The 18,272-nt window shown below is 43.6% G+C and overlaps 1 protein-coding gene across 1 annotated transcript in view; it reads right to left on the bottom strand.

Moving 5' to 3' along the window:
- The window catches only part of CDK13 (cyclin dependent kinase 13), an 80,592-nt gene that overhangs the window by 23,651 nt on the left and 38,669 nt on the right, over positions 1-18,272 (bottom strand). The window contains exons 8-9 of the mRNA XM_075062001.1: positions 11,433-11,477; positions 9,257-9,446 (exon numbers count right to left, since the gene is read on the bottom strand). Of these exons, the coding sequence (XP_074918102.1) occupies positions 9,257-9,446; positions 11,433-11,477 (235 nt within the window). The remainder of the gene's footprint in view (positions 1-9,256; positions 9,447-11,432; positions 11,478-18,272) is intronic.

Here is an 18,272-nt window from a genome sequence, read left to right as displayed (position 1 = left end):
TACATAACGTGTGAAACATGGTTATCACTTGGTGAGGCAAGAGTATCAGTTTACCTAAAATTGTGTTTGAACACACCTGGCTTGCATTTCTTTTTAAGATCGAAACACTGTACTCTATACTCGAAAGCTGAGGTCTTCAGTAAATTTATACAACAATGATAGATGATCTACACACATTTGACTATAAGATCAATAGTCAAGAAAGCCAGGTCAGAAAGACGTTACTCACCTTTGTAACTGTTTGTTCTTCGAGATGTGTTGCCATATCCATTTCCTAGGTGTGCGCGCCAACGTGCACGGTTCGTAGGAAGATTTACCCTACAACACTCGTGGGTTGGCTGGGCGCCCCTAGAGTGTGCCGCTATGGTGGCTTGGATATATCCTGCCGGCCACCGCCCTGTTCCTTCTTGCGCTACTCGACACGTGTGGAAAGCGAAGGTGGGTTTTGGAATGGCATATGACACACATCTCGAAGAAAACAACCAGTTACCAAGAGGTAGTAACCGTCTTTTCTTCTTCGAGTGCTTGCTCATCACTCGATTCAATTAGTATTCCAAGCCTTAACTAGGCGTGGGGTGGAGTGAGATGTTGCAGATGGCAAAACGCTGAGCCAAAGGTGCATCATCTCTGAACTGTTGAACCAGAGCATAATGCGAAGCAAGGTGTGGACGAGGACAGTAAGCTGCGCACATATCTCCTGGATAGGTACACGAGCCAGGAAGGCAGCAGATGAAGCCTGAGCCCTGGTAGAATGCGCGGTGATGTGGTTTGGGGAAATATGAGCCAAATCATAACAAATGCGGATGCACGTCGACACCCAAGATGAGATTCTCTGAGAGGAGACAGGTAGGTCTTTCATTCGGTCTGCTACCGCGACAAAGAGTTGGGGCGTTTTACGAAAGGGTTTTGTCTGCTCAATATAAAATGCAAGAGCTCTACGGATGTCCAGGGAGTGCAACTGCCACTTCCCGTCGCATTGAGTGTGGCTTTGGGAAGAAGACCGGGAGAAAGATGTCCTGGTTAACATGAAAGGCCGAAACTACCTTAGGGAGGAATGCCGGGTGTGGTCACAACTGCACCTCATCCTTGCGGAACACAGTGTAAGGCGGATCCACCATAAGAGCCCTAAGCTCGGAGACTCATCTGGCCGATGTAATGGCTACGAGAAAAGCTGTCTTCCAAGACAGGTATAGTAGCGAGCAGGTTGCTAACAGCTCGAATAGGGGAGACATAAGTCTGGTTAAAACCAGGTTGAGGTCCCAGGTCGGGGCTGGGTGGCATACTTGGGGGTATAAGTGCTCCAAGCCCTTGAGGAACCTCGAAACAATAGGTTGTGAGAACACGGAACGGCCACCTTCGCCTGGGTGGAAGGTAGAGATGCCTGCCGAGTGTACCTTCAGTGATGATACTGCTAGGCCCTGCTGTTTGAGAGACCAGAGGTAGTCCAAAATAGAGGGAATCGAGACCTCAGTGGGAGTAAGATTATGCGTTTCGCACCAGCTGGAGAAACGCTTCCACTTGGCCAGGTACGTTGACCTGGTGGAAGGTTTCCTGCTATCCAGGAGAACTTGTCGTACTGATGCAGAGCAACATAACTCTGACTGGTTTAGCCACGCAGCAGCCACGCCGTGAGGTGAAGGGCCTGCAGGTCCGGGTGGCGAAGTCTGCCGTGGTCCTGAGTTATGACGTCTGGGTGGAGTGGCAGGGTAATTGGGTTGGCTATCGACAGGTCGAGCAACGTGGTACACCAGTGCTGCCTGGGCCACGCTGGAGTGATCATGATGATGCGCGCTCTGTCCCTGCAGAGTTTTAGCAGGGACCTTGTGAACCAGCAGGAATGGTGGGAAGGTATAAAGGAGCTGGCTCTTCCATGGCATCAGGAAAGCGTCCGAGATCGATCCCAGAGAGAGACCTTGGAAGGAGCAGAACATCTGGCATTTCCTGTTCTCGCGGGAAGCGAACAGGTCTATGTGGGGAAATCCCCACTTCTGGAAAACAGAATGAATAACGTCCGGGCAGATCGACCACTCGTGAGACAGGAAAGACCTGCTGAGTCGATCCATCAGAGTGTTCCGAACGCCTGGGAGAAAAATGGGCTATGCACTATCTATCAAGTGGGCTATGCAAAAGTCCCAGAGTTGGATGGCCTCCTGACAAAGGGGTGAGGATCGTGTCCCTCCCTGTTTGTTTATGTAGTACATGGCCGTTGTGTTGTCTGTAAACAGTGAGACACAACGGCCTTACTGTTGCTGGAACGCCTGGCACGCCAGGCGGACTGCTCTCAGTTCTCGGACATTTATGTGTAATGCCAGCTCCTGAGAAGACCAAGGCCTTGAGTACGAAGGTGACCGAGGTGAGCACCCCAGCGAGAGATGACGCGTCCGTCGTCAGGGACATTGAGGGTTGGGGCGGATGGAACGGCATCCCTGCACACACCAGGGAGGGAGTTAGCCACCATTCTAGGGAGCCTAGGGTGCTCGGGAATGGTGACTATCGTTGTGTCTATTGGGTCCCTGCCCAGGCGGTTTATACCGAGTTGAGCCAAACTTGGAGAGGACGGAGGCGGAGCCTGGCGTGTTTGGTTTACAAACATGCAGGCAGCCATGTGACCCAGGAGACCGAGACAAGTGCGAGCCGAGGTCGTCGGGAAATTCTGTAGACCTCGGATGATTGTTGCCATCGCCTGAAACCGCGGCTGTGTAAGCAGGCTCTGGCTAGTTGGAGTCCAGGATAGCTCCTATGAAGTCTAACCTCTGCGTGGGAACCAGAGTGGATTTTTCTATATATGATCATCAGGCCTAGACGTGTGAATAGGTCCTTGACGATGCCCACATGCTGAGTGACTTGTGTTCTCGAGGCCCCTCGGATGAGCCAATCATCCAGATACGGAAAAACGTGTATCCGACGTCGGCGGAGGTAGGCGGCGACTACGGCCATACACTTTGTAAATACCCTTGGGGCTGTAGAAAGGCCAAACGGCAGGACCGTAAACTGGAAGTGCTGACGGTTTGGCTACAAAGCGGAGGTATCTCCTGTGCGGAGGAAAGATGGCGATGTGTGAAGTACGCGTCCTTCATATCGAGGGCGGCATACCAGTCTCCAGGATCCAAGGACGGATAATGGTCCCCAGGGATACCATGCGGAACTTCAACTTTATCATAAACTGGTTGAGTCCTCGCAGGTCTAGGATAGGTCTGAGACCTCCCTTCGACTTGGGGATTAGGAAATAACGGGAGTAAAACCCCTTGCCCCTTTCGTCCATATCGTACCTCCTATATCTCCTATGGCGAGGAGCGTCTGCACCTCTTGTAAGAGGAATTGCTCGTGAGAGGGGTCCCTGAAGAGGGACAGGGTTGGAGGTGGGTGGGCACGTGGTTGAAATAAATTGGAGGTGGTACCCATACTCCACCGTGCGTAGGATCCAGCGATCTGAAGTTAACTGGGACAATGCCGGGAGGAAATAGGAGAGACAGTTGGAGAAGGGAGGAGAGGGATCCTGGCCTGTAACTGGTACGCCGCCCTCGGGCGCACCTTCAAAAAGTTTGTCTTTGGTCCCAATGGTGGTTTCGAGGGACCTTGATTTTGGCCCCCTTGAGGTCCTGACGGTCGTCTGTGACCACCTCAGCCGTGCTGCCTGCCAAAGTCCTGTCTTTGTCTAGGCACAGAGTATGGGCGGTGAGGCTGGAGACGGAAAGGCCTGTGTTGGGTCACCGGCGTATGCATGCCGAGAGAGTGCATTATGACCCTGTTGTCCTTCGGGCTTTGCAGCCTGGGGTCCGTCTTTTCCAAGAAGAGGTCTTTACCATCAAATGGCAAGTCCTGAACGGTATACTGCAGCGCCGGTGGGAGGCTTGAAACCTGAAGCCATGAGATGCGCCTCATGGCAACACCCAAGGGCAGAGTCCTGGCTGCTGAGTTGGCTGCATCCAACAAGGCCTGGAGGGAAGTTCTCGCCACCTTTTTCCCTTCCTCCAAGAGGACAGTGAACTCTTGGCAGGAGTCTTGAGGGAGAAGCTCTGTAAACTTACCCACCACCTACCAGGTGTTATAATTATAGCGGCTAAGCAAGGCTTGTTGATTTGCCACCTGGAGCTGTGGGGCACCTGCCGAGTACACTTTGCGGCCGAGTAAGTCCATTCGCCTAGCCTCCCTCGATTTCGGGGCTGCCGTCTGCTGGCCATGGCATTCCCTCTCATTAACAGACTGGACAATTAGTGAGCAGGGAGGAGGATGGACATACAAGTATTTGTACCTTTTAGAGGGCACCATATATTTACGCTCGACTTCTCTGGCCGCAGGAGGGATAGAGGCTGGAGACTGCCATATAGTGTCAGCATTGGCCTGGATGGTCCGAATAAACAGTAGGGCCACTCTAGTGGGGGCATCCGCCGATAGCATGTCCACAACCGAGTCCTCTACCTCCGGGACCTCCTCCACCTGGAGGTTCATATTGAGTGCTACCCTCCTTAGGAGGTCCTGATGGGCTCTCAGGTTGATTGGAGGAGGGCCCGAGGAGGATGTTCCTGCCACTGCCTCATCTGGAGAAGAGGAAAAGGAGATGCCGGCAACGAGTGGGTCCTGTGTGGTCTCTTGCTCTTGGGCAACCTCCTGTTTCAGTGGAACCTGGGAGTCCGGTGGGTGAACTGGGGCTTCCTCCGTAGCAGTGGGAGGGGGACGGCTAACCGTCACCTCTAGCACTCGGTGCTCTGATGAGACAGAGCGGGACGGAACTACTGGTATGCCTTGGGCCTGGTGGTACGCCCAAGGTGTCCAGAAAGACCACTGATGGGGTCCTTGTTCCTGGGCCTAGGTCTCTTCGAAGACTCTGGTGAACACATCAGAATCGTGGTCCTGTGCATAAGAGCTGTCCGCGTTGGACGACACTGATGCGTGTCTGGATGGCCATGGAGGGGCTGAAAAGCCCTGGGCAGAGTCTCTGTCTCTAGCAGACCCTTGCTCTACTCGGCACCGGGGACCAGTACCGGGAACGAGATCGGGACCTGCGACCGGAGCGGTGCCGGGAGGTCGACTGAGAGCTTGAGGCTCGACATTGGGAGCGGCTACGGGAGTCACGGTGCCTGGAGCGGTGCCGGGAGCTGGAACGGTGCGCTGTAGCGGGCCAGCGAACAGGATACCGAATGGTGCCGCGAGTGCGACCTGTACTGAGGAAAACGGTGCCGGGACTGCAAGCGGTGTCAGGAGCGGGAGCGCCGACAGGACCTAGAACGTCTGCAGGACCGTGATCGTGAACAGTGCCGCTCTGCTGTGCCGACAGAGGATGATCTTATCAAGGCAGGCTTGCCGATAGACTATATTACCCACATCGGCGGTGCCGAGAGTTGAGGCAGCGTCGACTCTGTCATGGCAATCAGATCCCTCGCCGTTGAGAACGTCTCTGGTGTGGATGGAACAGTAAGCTCAACCACGGCTCGTGCCGGGGAGCTGACAGGCACTGGACTTGACGGCCCTTGTGGGACTGGAATCGATGGTGCCAACGTCATCGGTGCCGCGGCAGGTGTCAGTGCCAGGTGATCTGACTTAGACTAGCTCTCTGGCTGCGGTGCAGGTGGCACGGAAGCAGCAGGAGTCTTAGGCTCTCTCGACCTCGGAGAGATGGAGCGGTGCTGAGTCGAATTCGGTGCCGGCGATGGCCGGTGCCGAAAGGCCTTGGCAGTACCAGTGTGGTCTGGTGCCGAGGAGGCGCTTCTGCCCGCCGATTGACCAGCGCTCGGTGCCGAAGGCGGGGAGTAAGAGCTGCCTCCATGAGGAGCTGCTTTAGCCGAAAGTCCCTTTTTTGTTCTCGGCTTAAAAGCCTTGCAAATACGACACTTATCTGTTAGGTGAGATTCCCCAAGGCAGTTAAGACAAGAGTTGTGTGGATCTCCTGTCGGCATCGGCTTATGACAGGCCAAGCACGGTTTGAAACCCGGCACCAGGTGCGGGGAAGGGGCTAATCCCCGAAGCCCTCTAACTATACACTAACTATGAATGATAAAAATTAACTAAAACTATATAACTTTGAACTATACACACATAAATAACTAGAGAACTACGAGTAACTAGGGAGGTGGAGGTCAGTAAAACCGCACTCCACCATTCCAACGACCGACATGGGCGGTAAGAAGGAACTGAGGGGCAGTTGGGTCGGCAAGGGTATATATCCGGCACCATAGCAGCACCACTCCAGGGGGCGCCCAGCCAACCCACCGAGTGTTGCTAGGGTAAAAATCTTCCGACGGATGTGTATGCGGCGCGCACACACCTAATTGGAATGGATACGAGCAAGCACTCGAAGAAGAAACTATGCTTTCACATATTTTAATTTAATATGACAAATGCAACTAACAAAAATATCCAAACACAAAACCTGGCTGTAATGGAGGACTTTAACTATCCAGATACCTGTTAGAAAAATAATACAGAAAAACATAAAATGTCCAATTATTGGAATATGTTAGGGGCCACTCGTATCAGGAGGAAGGAAGGATCCACGGGAAGCAGCCATTTTAGATTTCATTCTGGTGAACCGGGAGAAACCGACTGTGACTCTGAATATTGAAGACAATTTGGGTGAAAGTGATCACAAAAGGATAGCCTTCACGATTCTTAGAAAGAAAGGAATGAGAACGACACCAAAAAGGCAGACCAATAAACTCAGAGAACTGGGAGTCAGGGTCCCATGGGAAAATAATCTGAGGGAAAAAGGAGTTCAGAAGAGCGGCAATGTATTAGAGACAAAATATTAAAGGCAAACTATCCTGATGCAAAGAAAGGAAAAAAGGAAGGGACAGCTCAGTGGTTTGAGTATTGGCCGGCTAAACCCAGGGTTGTGAGTTCAATCCTTGAGGAGGCCACTTAGGGATCTGGGGCAAAAATCAGTACTAGGTCCTGCTAGTGAAGCCATGGGGCTGGACTTGATGACCTTTCGGGGTCCCTTCCAGCTCTACAAGATAAGTCATAATAATATAATATATTGAGATATACCCAAGAAGCCACTACATCAGAAGCTCTTTAATGAGCTGCAAATCAAAAAGGAATCCTACAAGAAGTGAAAAAGAGGACAAATTGCTATGGATGAGAACAAAAATATAGCACATAGGGACAAAACTCAGAGAGGCTAAGGCACAAAATGAGTTACACCAAGCAAGGGACAAAAGGCTATTGATCGAAAAGGTCCTAGAAATACATTAGGAACAAGGAAAAGAAGAAAGTGTAGATCCACTACTTAGCAGGGAAGGCTAATAACAGACACCAAGAAGACTGAACTATTTAATACCTATTTTGCACCAGTCTTCACTAAAAAAATTGAGACTAGATACTTAATACACTTAATATTAACAAGAGGGAAGGAACATAAGTCAAAATAGGAAAACAACTAGTTAAAGAATATTTAGATAAGTTAGATGTATTCAAGTCAACACGGTCTGATGAAATCACCTTATGGTACTTAAAGAACTAGATGAAGCAATCTCGGAATCTAGCAATTATCTCTGAATTCATGGAGGATGGGTAATGTCCCAGAGGGCTGGAGAAGGACAAATAGAGTACCTATCTTTAAAAAGGGAAACAAAGAGGACCCAGAGAATTAGATCAGTCAGCCTAACTTCAATACCTGGAAAGACAGTGGAACAAATTATTAAAGAATCAATTAGTAAGCACCTCGAAGATAATAAGATAATAAATAATAGCCAACACAGATTTGTCAAGAACAAATCATGACAAACCATGCTAATTTTTTCGTTTGACAGAGTTATTGGCTTAGTGGACTATGGGGAGGGAAGCAGTATATATGTTTTATCTTAATTTTAGTACAACTTTTAATAAACTTAACATTTGCATAAGCAAACTAGGGAAATGTGGTCTAGAGAAACTATTATAAAGGTGGGCATATACTGGTTGAAAACCCATACTCGAAGAGTAGTTATCAACGGTTCACTGTCTAAGTGGGAGAATGTATGAAGTGAGGAACCTCGGGGATCTGTTCTGCATCCAGTACTATTCAATATTTTCGTTAATGACTTGGATAATGGAGTGGACAGTATGCTTATAAAATCTGCTAATGATATCAAGCTTAGAGAAGTTGTAAACACTTTGGAGGACAGGATTAGAATTCAAAATGACCTTGACATTTTGGAGAATCAGTCTGCAATCAACAAGATGAAATTAAATAATATGTTCAAAGTACTAAACCTAGGAAGGAAAAATCAAGGAAGGCAGTAGTATTGCTGAAAACGATCTGGGGGTTATAATGTATCAAAACTTGAATATGAGTCAACACTGTGATGCAGATGCGAAAAAGGCCAAAATTCTGGAATTTAATAACAAGGATGTTTGATGCAAGACACAGGAGGTAACTGATTCACTTTAATTGGCACTGGTGAGGCCTCAGTCGGAGTACTGTGTCCAGTTCTGGTGTCACACTTTAGGAGAGATGTGGATAAACTGGAGTGTCCAGAGGACTGCAACAGAAATGATAAAAGGAGAATAACCTTTCCTCATTGGTCAGTTTAACTGGGTATGTTTAATCTTGAGGAAAGACGCCTGAAGTGATACCTGGTAACAGTCTTCAAATATGTTAAGGGTTGTTATAAAGAGGGCAGTGATCAACTGTTCTCAGTGTCCACTGAAAGTAAGACAAGAGGTAATCAGCTTAATCTGCACAAAGGGAGATTTAGGTTAGATATTAGGAAAACTTTCTAACTGTAAGCAGAGTTAAGCATTGGAATAGGTTTCCAAGGGAAGTTGTGGAATCTGTCACTGGAAGTTTTTAACAACAGATTAGACAAATATCTGCCAAGGATGGTCTAGATCAGTGGTAGGCAACCTGCGGCCTGCATGTGGCCCATCAGGGGAATCTGATTCCAGGCCATGATACATTTTGCATCCACATGGTCCTTTATTCCTCAGCACAGGGGGATAGACTGATGGCCTAGAGGTCTCTTCCATTTTATGATTCTATGATTAAACTCTAAAATTATATTTCTTAGCGCTGGTTGATGAACCTAAGTCCTGATTTTGGTGTTTCCACACAGGTAAAGTAATGAGTAAACAGAAGGAACAGAAACTAAATTGAATGATACTAGGTTCAAAGTTGAAGCTAGTTTTAAAAGTAGCAATAAGCAACCTCAATAATGAAAGTCTATTTTTCTAGTGATAGAAGAAAGTGACACAAATTGCTAGAATTAAATTAAAGGTTTCTTCTTTAAGCTGTTACTTTATAACTTTGTGAACACTTTGAAGTTAGTTATATCCATACCTATTATTTAGTAGGATATTTGAACATTTAATATCTCTGTGCAGGAAGTTCTTCTTATGGCAGTAATCCAATCCCTCCATCAACTGTCTCATAAATGACTTTATGTGATTTTCATTAAAATGAACCAAGCCAGATTCCAGGAGTCCCATCAAGTCATGGTCCATATATTCAAAGACCAGGTAAAATGCACCTAGAAAGAGGGGGGAAAATTACAGATTTCATAATATTCCAAAATATCTTAGTACTCTACTTTTAAAAGTACAGCCTAGTATTCTTCACATACATTAGAGTGTGTTCATATTTTTGTAAAATCTGGATAACCTTGGAGATGCACCTTATTTCCAACTGCTTAACTGCATTTAAACACAGTTAAAAATATATTTTCCTATTACTTTTCTGCGTAGGCAACTGTTGTAATTGTCAGAGATACAGTAAGAACAAAAAGCTAATACAGTGGAACCTCAAAGTTCTGAACACCTCAAGAATGGAGATTGTTTGTAACTCTGAAACATTTATAACTTTGAACAAAACGTTATGGTTGACTGAATACACCTTTGAAACTTTACTATGCAGAAGAAAAGTGTCCCCCCCCCCTTTTTTTTTTAGTAGTTTATGTTTAACACAGTACTATACTGTATTTTCCCTCCCTATGGGGAGAGAGAGGGGAGGAGGAGTCTCTGCTGCTGCCTGATTGAGTACTTCCAGTTCCAAAAGAGGTGTATGGTTGCCTGGTCAGTTTATAACTCCGGTGGTTCACAACTCTGAGGTTCTACTGTACAGAGGATATCTGGATAGAGTTACAGTGGCTTCTTCACAAAATACCAATTTTATGCAAAATTGTTTAGCTGGATTAGTGAACCTTGTGGTGAAATCCAGAAATAAAACTACATCTAGAGTAGAGGTGAGCTAACACTGTATTTCTCTGTTATCATCCTCTGATTTATTTTTAAGCTTGCACTGTGGAATTGTGTCAGTAATGAGACTACTACTCAGACTGGCAGTGCCTACAACACAGACCAGAACAAGTCAGAAGAGGAAGCCCACAAGTCTGCAGCAGCTCTGCACAGGTCCAGATTTCACATCAGAAGTTAGTTCCCTCACACCTCTAGTGTGGCAGAATCTGGCCCTTTCTCATACTGAAAGGTAAAACATCATTCCACAAGTGATTCCATTAAAATCAACAGGATTACTTGTGAGTCTGGTGCTTAATACTGAGGAACTTTGAATGCTGAATATGTAACTTGAAGTGTTAAGGTAAGAAAACAGCATTAATCTCTGTCTAGAACCTATTTCCTTTCCCCCTTCTCCTCCCTGACTGCTGCTCAGAGAAGTTCATGAGCTCTCCATAGTAACACTGAGCCCTCCTTGACCAGCGAGAGGGTTGTAATGAAGAAACTATATCCTACAGGTTCTCATTATCCTTGCAAAAAGCCTTCAAGAAAACAGGACCTCCAAGGCTCACCCCTTTATAAAATACTAACATCTACACCAGACAAGAACTCCCAACAGCCTAGGCTCACTATATAATAATGGTCTCACATGAGAAGCTAATGAAAGTCTACAGTTCAGCAACAGGCACTCAATATGCCACATTTAAATAAGGTTAATACCCAAATGCGTAACTTGAGAAAAGTGAAGGGCCCTGACCAGCAAACGGAAGCTTGGTCAGTCATCTTTGCTTAGCATTTAAGCAGACAAAAAGAGACTCCTCCTACTCTAAAGAAAATAATATGTTAAGAAACTTGAGATCAAATTAGAAGAGCGACCCTTTTGGGTACTGCACATGGCTCTCCTGGCATTTGTGGCATTTTCTTAAGCTCGCCTCTTTCTGCCTGATTTCAGGCACAGGGAGCTGAGTGCTGATTCTAGGATAGCTCCTCAACCTCCGTGTTGTCACACATCTACAGAGGGCAAGGGAAGTGCTGAACAAATGGACCAGAGATTACATGATCTTGTCACATTGAGGAAGATAGGAAGGGAAAGGATGGAAGACAGTTTTAAAAGGGAGCTGCAGACGCCCACAGGTCTCCTGATAGTGTGTTGCAATGTTTGCATAATGTTGAGGTTCCCACACAGTGGTCTGTAGAGAGCTAGCTGTTTACAAGGTGCTAGCTCCTCATTTCCAAAAGCTAGACTTCATTTAAAACACAGATAAAAATGTTAAAATTTTCCTTACTTGCCATGTAACCAATTGTTGTAGTTGCCACAGGGATATTGTGACCTTAAATAAGAAGGAAGGTGGTACATGAAACACTTAAAATGCAGACCACCCAAAGCCTGAACCCACCCCACACCCCCAACAAAATGCACCATCATAATGTAAAAACCACAGGATTAGACTAAAATTTCATGATTTAGTGACTTTTTCTAACCACATTTGATGAAATGGTTCATCAACTGTGCAAAGCCAAGTACCACTAATCTTGGGGAAATATTTTGTATTCCTGAGTGTATGGAGGGTAATAATGCTGGTGCCCCATCATCTGAATGCCTACTTCCCTTCCTTGCATAAAAGAATACTACAAGCCCATCGCATATGCAGTAAAACAGCACAAGATCTCATCTCTAAACATACAGCAAAATGAATAACTGGAGCTATCTATCACTGTGAACTTATACAGTCAGGCCTAGTGCCTTTTTTAAAATCGAAGCAAAAGAACTACACAAAACTCACATTTCTTTCATCTTCCTTTCACAAAAGTTAATAAAGCGAAAAGAGCTTGACGAGACCCTACTATACAGGGGATCAAGCATCTGGACTGACTCTCATTTTGGGTGATTTTGCTTTCACTACACACCACAATAGATGATGATATCTCAGAAGGATGAGAATTATTGTGGGAGCATTAAGAAATAAAAGAAGAATGGCATATGAATTAGCTATGGAGTTGGCTGATGCTGTTAAATTGTATTTAACACTCTCCCAATTAAATATACCAGATTCTCACTTCAATTTTTAATAATGAACATAAGATGAGTACAGCAAATATAGTATAATTCCCATTTTACTCTTCTGACTGTGCTAGTGCAAATGAAAATGGAATGTAATATCAGATTTATGCTTTACAAAATAAACTAAATATGAGATACAATGTTGTATGCAGGTTTAACAGTGTTTCAACTGTCAAGCTGATCTGACTTTCTTTTTCTTGCCTACAGTGGAACTGCCAGAACTAGATTACTAAGCAATTATATACTGTTGTATTCATAGGATGAGTGACACGGCAATTTCATATTGCCGTAATCAGAAATATGTCATTACAATTTTGATTTTCAGTATTACTCCAACTAATTTTAGTTTGCGACTGCAAGAGACATTAGACCAATCCAAATGAAGTGTTTTGTTTACTCCTTCATAAAAACAAATGCAGGGTTATTTTCATGAGGTGGGCATGATCTCACAGTGAGAGAGAAGTTATTTATGCTATCTGATCATGTCATATTGTGTGGTAGGACAAAGAAGGGGGCCTGCCATCTTCCCTGCTTCTTACCCTTGCGTATACATCAGGGGATGGGCCTGATATTCAAGGCAGTAATTGGGGCAGGGAGGGAGGAAGGAGAGAATGAGAACACAAAAGAGGCCTTTAGATGGACAGCAACCTGTTCACTGCACAACAACCAGTTTCTCCCCATAACCCACAATATTTGGTAGCTCAGTTCATAGCAGAACCAGGCTTTAGGCATAACCTAGACAAATCCCATATAATTCCCATTCTTATGAGGAAACACCAACGAGCATGGAAACCCTATTTTCCCCTTTCAAGTTAGAGACCAAGAATTTCAAGAACTCTGGGGTTAAATTATTCTTCAAAAGAACCCATTCCTCCACACCAGCTTTCCTCATTAGCCACATTCATGAGGCAGTGCAATGGAAGCAAAAGTCCCGCTACACTAAATTTCATGAAATCCAAAGAACCTGGTTACACTAAATTACTTATTTAATTTATACATTGCTCATCTTAGTGCTTGCTATGTTAAGGACCTGAACTGCTTCAATAAGTACCTACGGGGAGGGAGGCACGCAACAGTCCATTTCCACATGCTGGAAGAGAACACTCACAGTGAGATGTCTTTGCCCAATTCCCTTCGCTAAAATCATGCAGCTTCCCTTCCTTCTGAGTTAAACTTCCTCAACATTACTTGGGAGTTGATGGAGAAGCAGCTGGATAGTGGTAATAATGATCAGTTCTGAACATGAGATTAAGAGACAGCAACTGAATCTATTAAGGAGGTACATGCCTATGTTAAAACAGTACTCACACTATATCCCAACAGATATAGAACAAACTTCCCCAAAACACACACATTCAGAATCCTCATAATTTGTTAACAGGATGAGACATCCTGTCTAATAGAATTAACAGATATATGGAAAGTTCTTTAACTTCTTGTGCTGACATTTTATGGACAATAAAGGTACCAAATAAGACTATGTCAGAATCCTTCCTACACGCATTGAAAAAACAGGTTGTGGGACAGAGATGATAAACACAGGTCTAATCTTCACTCTGATGGGAAAGAGTGTAAGGTGATGCAAATTGTGGTGCTTGCTTTCATTGGTTCCTTTGTCACTACTTTTGTTTATTTTATTACAATTTGGTTACATTTTTATTTCTCATTATACTGATTACAACTCAATTGAGAAGGCATACAAACATTTAAAAATTCATGAGGCATGTATGTCACTTAATTTCATTGCAAGATATCACTCTGATCAGAGATCACCTCCTGTCTTCAAAATCAAGCCTTCTGTGTCATCTTCCCAAACTGTACATATATTTTAACAATTTCAGTTACACTGAATTTGTTTCTCAAATTTATGTTTAAAATCCTAATCAAAACAGAATACCAGTTTGAGTTGCTTGAAAACCACCAATTTTTTTTATAGCTTTCTAATTTCTAAATAAAACAAATGATTTGTCTTGAATTTTTTAAGTGACACTGTGAAATATTTATACTCAATCTGTCCGTATTTTTAAAGTTAGATTCAGTTCAGCACTGTTTGGGTTTGTTTATATATGTGTATGTGTGTGTGTATGCGAGCGCGAACACACAAACACACACCTCTACCTTGATATAATGCTGTCCTCGGAAGCCAAAAAATCTTACCACATTATAGGTGAAACCGTGTTGTGTGTGTATGCGAGCGCACACACACCTCTACCTTGATATAATGCTGTCCTCGGAAGCTGAAAAATCTTACCACATCATAGGTGAAACCGTGTTGTGTGTATATGCGAACGCACACACACAAACACACACCTCTACCTCGATATAATGCTGTCCTCGGAAGCCAAAAAATCTTACCATGTTATAGGTGAAACCATGTTATATCGAACTTGCTTTGATCCACCTGAGTGTGTAGCCCCGCCCCTCCGGAGCACTGCTTTACCATGTTATATCCGAATTCGTGTTATATCAGGGTAGAGGGGTGTGTGTGTAAATAAATCAGTAAGATGAGGAAATGCAATCAACATAATCAAACTATAGCAATTAAATAAGAAAAACGGTTAGACTATGTCATTTGTTCCTATGAAAGTTCAGGATTGTTCTCTGTAATACATTTACTAGTGTACTGCCCTGTCCAATGTTTTATATGAGCCAAACAGTACAAGTTTGCACCTCTTCTCTTAGGAAATTTTATTTTCAGTTTTTAAATCTCACTAAGTATCCGGTTTGAACTGTACTGCCCAGATGCAGCAAGTCATATTTTCCCCAAAGTTAATCTTATCCTGTTTTCTGCCCATACACACAAAATATTAAGGCTGAGAAGTCAAGCACTCAAAAATTAGGAAATGCCAGAATTAAGGTAGTTTGGGCAACCTTAGTTCAGCCCCCTTCTGTGTATGCATTTTGATGAATTATTTTCCCCCAGGACTCCTGCATCATCCAGTGCACTGACTGGACAGTTCTCACCTAGTGCTCAGCTATTCAATTTTTTATTTTCTCCTCATTGTTTAATGTTTGGCTTTAGATCATATTTACTGCACACTATTCAAATCTTACTACTAAGATATACTTATTAATTTCCTCGTCGGCTTTTTTATGGTGCTTCATCAGTATAGTACCAGAGAGCTTTATAAATATTCATTTATCTTCACAACAGCCCATGTGAAGTGAGGGGATGGGATTATCCCCACTTTACTGATGGGGAGAGGAAGCACACAGAAATTACGGCAAATAGTATTCCACTAGTTTTGGGTGACCAATTTGAGATGCTTAGGACCTGATTTTTCAGAGTAATTGGCAATATATATAAGTTGGCAGCATTCAATTTTTATTGTTTTATAATTTTGACAGATGTGTGTTTTTTTAAGGCATTTTTTTCAGTTTTTACTGATTTACATTTTCATAGGGTCAAACAGTTATTTAATGACAGAAAATGCTGAGATTCAAAGAGTCAAAGTTTTATAATCATTAAAAACAAAAACTGTCACTATCACCTGTCCAATACACAAAGTAAATAGCCTTAAATCGAACTCTGAGTTCTCAAGAAGCATTTTTCTTACTTCTATTATTATTGATGGAAATATTTTTTTTGTCGGTTTCTGTGTATGGGGAAATTGACATTTACGGATAAAAACCTCATCCTTCCAAGCCTAACTATATAGCATTTTTGAGTTCAAAGGACAACTCCCATGAGCTACAGTTCCAGTCAGGGTAGATAATTTAACAAACAACAACAACAACAACAAAAAAACAGATTTTTTAATTTAAATCTTATTTAAATTTAATACGGATTGATTTTCTAAAAATTAAACCTATTTAAGATTTAATTTTAAATTGAGAACTAATGTTGTGCCCTAATCTTACTATAAGCTATTAAAATCTTTTAAAGGAAATACAAAAAATAATATTCAGCCGTATGTTTCCTGCCAGAGCTTTAAAGAAAGTCATATCACTCAACTGGTGTAAATCACTGGCTAGGCATCCGGAACCAGAGTTTGCTGAAGTAAACAACGAGCTTTTGATAGAAACAGCCTCTTCTGCAAGTGCAGAGAGAATATTTTCTTCATTTCAGTTTGTTCATTTAATGCTAGGGTGACCAGATGTCCCAATTTTATAGGGACGGTCCCGATTTTGGGGGCTTTTTCTTACATAGGCACCTATATACCCCCCCCCCCCCCACCACCTGATTTTTTACACTTGCTATCTGGTCACCGTAATTAATGCAGTTCAATGACTAATTCCTTCAAAGCTAAGAAACCAACTGGAAGTTGAACAAGACGGAAAGCTTCTTTTCCTCTTCCAATCTATGAATTAAAATCCAAGTGGAAGAGGATGGGAACTATTAGTTCTAAAATCTGGAAAAACACAGGGACCAGAAAAAAAAGCAGTTCAATTCACTAACTACAGATACTTTACTTAATAAATCAGTTAGTTTAAAATGTAAAACATGGTTTGATGAACTTTTGGATAATCATGTTTCCCCCCTATGTATCCAGCACATTTAAGGTAGTTTTACCGAATTTAAAAAAATTTAAATGTTATTTTTGTGCATTTTTAATTGAATATGAATTTTCATCCACAAAGAGCTTGACACAAATTACAAGTAAAAAGTTAATCTAGCAAACAACACATCATTCATCATTTCTAACAACGTTAAAAATCTGATAAAGGTTAATTAAGTCACATGATTGCTTAAATAAATGTGTATAGCTACAGCAACTCCTCCTGCCTGGCAAAAAGCAGCACCGAATTTAGTGTGAAGTCTATGCAGGATTGTAAATCAATATGTTGTAAATCAAGAACTGACTTACAACTAAAAAGTACTAATGATTTAGATTAAGGTTTCTTTCTGGGTGATTTAAATCATTATTAAAATCAGTGACTTAAATCAATCCACCCTGGTTGCAGCTATGAGGGCTCAGCACTTCTGCAAATCAGACACCAGGATCTCAAGTCAGGCACCCAGAAATAAGGAACACACAATTCATAGACTGCATATGACAAGTTTAGTTTTGGCAATTTGCCCAGCATCACACAGGAACTCTGGGACAGAGGCAGGGATCGAATCCAATAATCCAAGGCAGCATTCAACTGCTTTAACCAGGACACCCTCCTTTCTTTTCCTATGATCCCCTGCCTCATTCACTTTACATCTGCCAACTTCTGCAACAAATTAAGCAGATCATCTCCTTCAGTATACAACCCTGAGCAGGTCTATGCTGTGCACTAAACGAGGTAGGGGTCCTGTGGAAAAACACAGTATGTGATCATGCAATAAAAACTATCAAAATGCACAGACATAAGGGAGTTGAATTAAGGTTGTACAGACAAACAATTCTGGCATTTCCTAACTTTGGAGCACTTAACTTTGCAATCTTAATAATGTCCTTTTAAGGTTATCTGTGTATACACAATTCCCTAGATTTTTAAAAAAGAAAACTGAAAATCCACCACACCCCACAGGAATTCCATGCTGTGGCAGGGTCACCCACATTGATTACCAGCAGAGTTGGAGTATTTAGATCAGCTGTACAGACCTCTACTACTTGAGCAAATGGAGTAAATGAGAGGATGGCAACCTACTACTGCGATGTGGACCAGCACTACAGGTGGATGAGAAAAACTTTGCCCTCGAGTTTCACAGATATTTGCTGACAGGTGAGGAATGATAAGTCAGAGATCTTGGATTCCAGTCCAGGCTCTGGAAGGGAACATTCTTCAGTAGGTACAGACTCTTCCGCCTGTTCCCCTAAAGCGACTCCTTCAACACTGTCCTCTCCAACCAGTCCTTTTCCCACCCAAGCTCCTCGTCTCCTCACCTATCAAGTGCCAGTGTCCACTCTTCAGGCTTCTCATCAGTCTCAGTCTTGTTGCCCAGCCAGACCAAGTTTCCCTCCACCCCCATCTGGCTCCACATCTGATGCTGTCTCCATCCTCCACCTTAGCCTCCAATCACTTTCCCTCTTCTACTACCCATGTTCCCCATCCCCACTGGATCTCAGTCTCAATCTTCTCATCAAGTTTTAGTGCCCCCTCCCCCAATCCAACTCACTATCCCAATCTCTTT

The sequence above is a fragment of the Chelonoidis abingdonii genome, chromosome 2 (assembly GCF_003597395.2).
Source record: "Chelonoidis abingdonii isolate Lonesome George chromosome 2, CheloAbing_2.0, whole genome shotgun sequence".
NCBI classification, from domain to species: domain Eukaryota; kingdom Metazoa; phylum Chordata; order Testudines; family Testudinidae; genus Chelonoidis; species Chelonoidis abingdonii.
The sequence above is the reverse complement of the archived record's forward strand: the minus strand, read 5'-3'. Positions and strand labels throughout refer to the sequence as shown.